Raw genomic sequence first — 7,500 nt, forward strand, 5'->3', positions numbered from 1 at the left:
ACCAGACAGGAGAACAATACTCAAAACAAGGTAGAATGAAAGAATTAAAACACTTCTTCAGAATAGATTGATCACCGAAAATATTGAAAGACTTTCTCAATAAGCCTATTTTTTGTGAAATTGAAGAAGACACAGACCTTATATGTTTCTCAAAAGTAAATTTACTGTCGAGAATCACACCTAAAATTTTGAAAGAGTCATACATATTTAAAGAAACATTATCAATACTGAGATCCGGATGTTGAGGAACCACCGTCCTTGACCTACTTACAATCATACTTTGAGTTTTGTTAGGATTCAACTTCATACCCCATAATTTGCACCATGCACTAATTCTAGCTAAATCTCTATTAAGGGATTCACCAACCCTAGATCTACATTCAGGGGATGGAATTGATGCAAAGAGAGTAGCATCATCTGCATATGCAACAAGCTTGTTTTCTAGGCCAAACCACATGTCATGTGTATATAGTATAAAAAGTAATGGGCCAAGAACACTACCCTGTGGAACACCGGATATCACATTCCTATAATCACTATGGTGCCCATCAACAACAACTCTTTGAGATCTATTACTTAAAAAATCAATAATAATGCTAAGAAACGACCCACCCACTCCCAACTGTTTCAGTTTGAAAACAAGGGCCTCATGATTAACACGGTCAAAGGCAGCACTAAAATCAAGGCCAGTCATACGAACTTCCCGACCACAATCAAGGGATTTCTGTACAGCATTGGAGATTGTAAGAAGGGCATCACATGCTCCAAGGCCTTTACGAAAACCAAATTGCAAACTAGGGAGTAGATGATTACCTTCAGCAAACCTATTAAGACGTTTTGCCAGAAGACGTTCAAAAACTTTAGATAATATGGGAGTTATGGAAATTGGGCGGTAATCAGTGGGACTTGAGCTACCACAAACACATTTACATAGAGGAGTAACATTACCAATTCTCCAACTAGTGCTAAAAGCTCCTCTTCTTGCTAACTTGCGCAAAATAACAGATAACTTTGGAGCTAAGAAATCTGCTGTCTTTATAAAAAACAAAGGAAAAATACCATTTGGGTCTACACCTCCATAAGCATCAAGGTCCATCAACAGAGCTTTAATCTCACGAGATCGAAAAGCTAAACTAGTTAGTTTAGCCTCAGGAAAACAGGAATGAGGAAGTTCAAGTTTTTCATTACTCTGTTTACTGTCAAAAACATCAGCCAAAAGGGTTGCCTTTTCCTTTGGACAGTGAGTGACTGAGCCATCTGGTTTAAGTAAAGGAGGAACTGTTGCATCTACACCAAAGAGTGCAGATTTAAGGGTAGACCACCATTTATGTTCCTGAGTTGTACCAGAAAGTGTTTCTTTTATGGTTAAATTGTACTCCTTTTCAGTTGAGGCATAAACTCTCTGAGCAAAAGCTCGAAGCTGAGTATAGTTGTTCCAGGTCAAATCTGATCTGTTACCCTTCCAAAGTTGATAGGCCTCCTGCTTCTCCAAAAAAAGCACGTCTACAATCATCATTGAACCACGGTTTGTCCTTCACTCGGTACCTTAGCACACGAGAAGGGATACGCCTATCAATTATGTTGACTAGATTCTCATTCAAAGGGACAACAGGATCTACACTATTATATAATTGTGACCAATTCAAGCACAAAAGATCATGTAAAATCCCATTCCAGTCTGCTTGGGATTTCATATAAATTTTACAAGAATATGATATATCAGGGACAGGCTGCTCAGTCTTCACTAATAATGAAATCAAGGCATGATCAGATGTCCCGACTGGAGAACCAACCTTACCAGTTATAACGCCAGGGGAGTCAGTGTATACGAGGTCCAAGCAATTACCAGACCTGTGAGTAGCTTCATTTATGATTTGCTCACAGCCTGATTCACTAAACTGAGGTTTGAAATCTGATTTTTGTTCCATTTAACTGAGGTTTGAACTATGTTGTTGTTCCATAAAACTGAGGTTTGAAATCTGGGTCATTTAATCCATTTAGCTGATGTTTGAATTATGTGTCGTTTGTTCCATCTGACTAAAGTTTGAAATCTGTGTATACTTAGCCATAGAATAAAGTTTGTAATGTTTGTGTAGGTTGAACCATTAGATTGAGGTTTGAAATCAATGTAGATTGAACCTTTCCACTGAAGTTTGATGTCTGCATATGTTGAGCCACAGACCGTGGTTTGAAGTCCTTGTAAATTAAATCCTTAGATTGAGGTTTGAAGTCTGTGTAGGCTAAACAAATAGACTGAGGTTTGAAGTCTGTGTAGGCTGAACTAATAGAATGAGGTTTAAGTCTGTGTATGTTGAGCCAAAGACTGAGGTTTGAAGTCTTTGTAAATTAAATCCTTAGATTGAGGTTTGAAGTCTCTGTAGGCTAAACTAATAGACTGAGGTTTGAAGTCTGTGTAGGCTAAACCAATAGACTGAGGTTTGAAGTCTGTGTAGGCTGAATCAATAGACTGAGGTTTGAAGTCTTTGTAAATTAAATCCTTAGACTGAGGTTTGAAGTCTGTGTAGGCTACACCAATAGACTGAGGTTTGAAGTCTGTGTAGGCTGAACCAATAGACTGAGGTTTGAAGTCTGTGTCAGTTAATCAGTTGAGCATTTTTGATTGAGGTTTGCAATTCAAACTCTTAAAAGAATTAGACTGAGATCTGATATGAGTGTGATGTTGGATCCATGAGATAAAGGTTGAAAATATATGTAGTTTGAAAATACGTTTGAAATTTTACCCTTTCTTCCGCATTTCATCAATCTTGATACTACTCATTAGAAAGGTCTACTGCTTATTTCGAAGTTAAAAAACATCCTTTATTGATAGGTTACAGCCATTCTATATTTCTATTTGTGATTAGTAGTCCTAAAATGTCTCATTATACGACCCAATTTTAAGGGAAAATATCTTCAAGCCTTTAATGTACATTTACTGAAAAATCAAAGATGGCCGACATTAACCACTGAGTGAAGAAAAATGAATAACCATTAGGAGAAAAGTCCAAGATGACTGACTAATAACTAATCGGTGAAAAATGTAAGATAACTGACTATTTACCGCTAAATTTAAAAATCCAAGATAGCTGACTAATAAGTAATCGGTGAAAATTTTAAGATTACTCACTAATAACCACTAGATTGAAAAATCCAAGATGGCTGACTAATAAGTAATCGGTGAAAATTTTAAGATTACTCACTAATAACCACTAGATTGAAAAATCCAAGATGGCTGACTAATAAGTAATCGGTGAAAATTTTAAGATTACTCACTAATAACCACTAGATTGAAAAATCCAAGATGGCTGACTAATAAGTAATCGGTGAAAATTTTAAGATTACTCACTAATAACCACTAGATTGAAAAATCCAAGATGGCTGACTAATAAGTAATCGGTGAAAATTTTAAGATTACTCACTAATAACCACTAGATTGAAAAATCCAAGATGGCTGACCAACAACTACTCGGTGAAATTTTAAGATTACTGACTATTTAGCCTACCACTAGATTGAAAAATCCAAGATGGCTGACTCATAACCACTAAATGGAAAAATCCAAGATGGCGGACAAATAACCACAAAGGGAAAAATTAAAGATGTCTTGCTAAAAACCACTAAGCACTGAGTAAAAAAATCCAAGATACTGATCAATAATCACTAAGTCAAAAAATACTAAATGGCAGACTAATATAAATCGACTGAAAAATGTAAGAGTGGTGATTAATAATAACCAGTATCTGAAATTTCAAGATGGCTGATTAATAACCAGTGAGTGATAAATCTAAGATGGATGACAAATAAATACGGACTGAAAAAATTCAAGATGGCTGACAAATTACCACTAAGGGGAAACTTCAAGATGGCTGACAAGTAACCACTAAGGGAAAACTTCAAGATGGCTGATTAATAAACACAAAGTGAAAAATCTAAGATGGCTGACAAATTACCACTAAGGGAAAAAATCAATATGTCTAACTAATAACACCATATTGAAAACTCTAAGATGACTGACAAATAGCCACTAAGGGAAAAATTCTAGATGGCTGACTAATAACCACATATTAAAAAAATCTAAGATGGCTGACAAATAACCACTAAGGGAAAAATCCATATGTCTGACTAATAACTATTGAGTGAAATATCTAAGATGGCTTACAAATAACCACTAAGGGAAAAATTCAAGATGGCTGACTAATAACTATGAGTGAAATATCTAAGATGGCTGACAAATAACCACTAAGGGAAAAATTCAAGATGGCTGACTAATAACTATTGAGTGAAATATCTAAGATGGCTTACAAATAACCACTAAGGGAAAAATCCATATGTCTGACTAATAACTATGAGTGAAATATCTAAGATGGCTGACAAATAACCACTAAGGGAAAAATTCAAGATGGCTGACTAATAACTATTGAGTGAAATATCTAAGATGGCTTACAAATAACCACTAAGGGAAAAATCCATATGTCTGACTAATAACTATGAGTGAAATATCTAAGATGGCTGACAAATAACCACTAAGGGAAAAATTCAAGATGGCTGACTAATAACTATTGAGTGAAATATCTAAGATGGCTTACAAATAACCACTAAGGGAAAAATCCATATGTCTGACTAATAACTATGAGTGAAATATCTAAGATGGCTGACAAATAACCACTAAGGGAAAAATTCAAGATGGCTGACTAATAACTATTGAGTGAAATATCTAAGATGGCTTACAAATAACCACTAAGGGAAAAATCCATATGTCTGACTAATAACTATGAGTGAAATATCTAAGATGGCTGACAAATAACCACTAAGGGAAAAATTCAAGATGGCTGACTAATAACTATTGAGTGAAATATCTAAGATGGCTTACAAATAACCACTAAGGGAAAAATCCATATGTCTGACTAATAACTATGAGTGAAATATCTAAGATGGCTGACAAATAACCACTAAGGGAAAAATTCAAGATGGCTGACTAATGACCATTGAGTGGAAAATCTAAGATGGCTGACCCGTAGTCAGTTGCAGAGTGCCTGTTGGGTGGGCCTTTAATAAAAACCGGAAGTAATTACTTCACCTCAATTGGGTCACAGAGAAATTAGAGTGAAAGGTATTAATGGAAAGGTTTGGAATGTGACCACCAATAAATGCCAAAAGCCTTTGGCATATAGCCTCATTTAAAAAATTAGTTCATCAAAACATGAAACAGAATTTCAGAGTCTAGCGTGAGTGGTTTTGAGTTCATTGAGGTTTTGAAAATTAATACAGAGAAAAAAAATATATTCGAATGAATATAAGAAATTAAGAAAATTGACTGTTACGAAGATAAAACGGACGGCTAATAAAAGGTTCATAAACTAATAATAATAATAATGATAATAATAATAATGATAATGATAATAATAATAATAATAATAATAATAATAATAATAATAATAATAATAATAATAATAATAATAATAATAATAATTTCAAGTTTTGGGAAAGTATATAAGAAATCAAAAAAATCAACTGTTACGATGATAAAAAGGACTGATAATAATAAACTAAAGTATTTTTGAAGTATATCACAAGCGATGAGGTTCATCCTGTCGGAATATATTTCTGAAGAATATTTATCCCTAGGTTTTCTAGACAAATTTCGGCGTCAATGACCTTAGATGTCAGGATGCCAGATAACTCATAATCAATCAATCAATATAGACCAGTTGCTGACGACTATCTTAATCATGGAAGCCACAGACGAAGGGAAATTCAGTTCCTTTTATGAAACCATTGCTCAAAACTACGCATTCAATAAAGAAATCGAATGGAAATTGAATAATTTTGCTAAAGTTTTTATAGTTTAATTAGGAAATATTTATTTTAATGTTGTTACTATTCTTAGAATATCTTATTTTTCCTTATTTCCTTTCCTCACTGGGCTATTTTCCCTGTTGGGGCCCCTGGGCTTACAGCATCCTGCTTTTCCAACTAGGGTTGTAGCTTTGCAATTAATAATAATAATAATAATAATAATAATAATAATAATAATAATAATAATAATAATAATGAAAGGAAATATATAACTTGTTTTGGCTTCTAGGTTTTTTTTTAGGGGGGTGGGATTAGTTGAAATATAACTACCAACAAAAATATCATCACGAGAGGAAATTCTATAATTTTTCAAAGAATCATTCTACAAGACAAAGTAATAAAAAAAATACTAACAAAACTAAGGAATCATTGCACAAGATAAAGAAATAGCCAAAAAAAATACGAATAAAATTAGGGAATAATTTCACAAGACAAAGTAATTGCAAAAATACTAACAAAACTAAGAATTCATTCCACAAGACAAGGTAATTGCAAAAATATTAACAAAACTAAGAAATCACTCAACAAAAAGTAAATGCAAAAATACTAACAAGATTAAAATAGAATTATGCAAAATGAAATTATCTACATACTACGAAACCTGTGAATAACCAAAAAAAAAAAAAAAAAAAAAAAAAAAAAAAAAAAAAAAAAAAAGACTAACAGGGAAAATTGGTCAAGACAGCGAGGCCCTTACCTTGAACGACATGTAGAAGATGCTGTTGTTAATTTTCCCTCGTGGGAGAAGCTAGAAGAAGAGTTTTTGAAAAGGGGCGAAGTAAGGAGAGAGAGAAATAGAGAGAGAGAGAGGGGGGGCTGTTAATGTGAGAACTGTCGAAAAGATGAAATAGAGTCCGAGTGAACTGCGCTTCTTCTTCTTCTTCTATCTCTTTAGGTCAAGGAATTCGTAGAGTTGTTGATCCAAAGGCCAGCAGCAGCGATCTCAGATCGAGCTATCCTTCTCGCTGGCTTATATAGGCACCATCCTCCCACCTCCTTCGGCTCCTCGGCCAATCGCAAAGGGGCCCAAGTCATGTAAACTACGCCTCCGGGGTTCTCTCCCTTCATTCATGACAGCTCTCGCCCCCCACCCACCCACCCCCGCCCCCCCAAGATTTTCGTCTTTTTTTCGGAGTCGTGATATCCGGGTACATAGATGAGCTTATTCGTGGACGATCAAAACATCAACGAAAACAAGAAAATCGAATTCGTTTTCCAAAATATTCAATTATTATTATTATTACTGTTATTATTGTTGTTGTTGTACGCCACCCGTCAAAAATGATGACTATTGAATATCTAGATAGATACACACTTCCACACACGCGCCTACACCAACCACCCTCTCACCAGAGTATGACTAATCATTCCTGAGAGATGAGGAGAGCTGGGCGTGACCGGAAAGAAACAATTTTATACACACACACACACACGTATATATATGTATATATATATATATATATATATATATATATATATATATATATATATATATATATATATATATATATAAAACCAGGCACTGCTTTATCATAGCGGGGAAATTATTATTATTATTATTATTATTATTATTATTATTATTATTATCAGTAGTAGTAGTAGTAGTAGTAGTAGTAGTGGTGGTAGCAATAGTAATAGTAGTAGTA

General features: G+C 34.2%; 1 protein-coding gene across 4 annotated transcripts in view; it reads right to left on the bottom strand.

Moving 5' to 3' along the window:
* The window catches only part of Eh (Eclosion hormone), a 32,898-nt gene extending 26,102 nt beyond the window's left edge, over window positions 1-6,796 (bottom strand). For all 4 annotated transcript variants that reach the window (XR_011046700.1, XR_011046699.1, XR_011046698.1 and 1 more), the window contains exon 1: window positions 6,552-6,796. Coding sequence is in view for 1 of the 4 variants with exons in the window: in XM_068388614.1 (XP_068244715.1) it covers window positions 6,552-6,563 (12 nt within the window). In the remaining 3 variants the exon portion in view is untranslated. The remainder of the gene's footprint in view (window positions 1-6,551) is intronic.
* Between the last annotated feature and the right edge of the window lie 704 nt (window positions 6,797-7,500).

The sequence above is a fragment of the Palaemon carinicauda genome, chromosome 15 (assembly GCF_036898095.1).
Source record: "Palaemon carinicauda isolate YSFRI2023 chromosome 15, ASM3689809v2, whole genome shotgun sequence".
Classification (NCBI taxonomy): domain Eukaryota; kingdom Metazoa; phylum Arthropoda; class Malacostraca; order Decapoda; family Palaemonidae; genus Palaemon; species Palaemon carinicauda.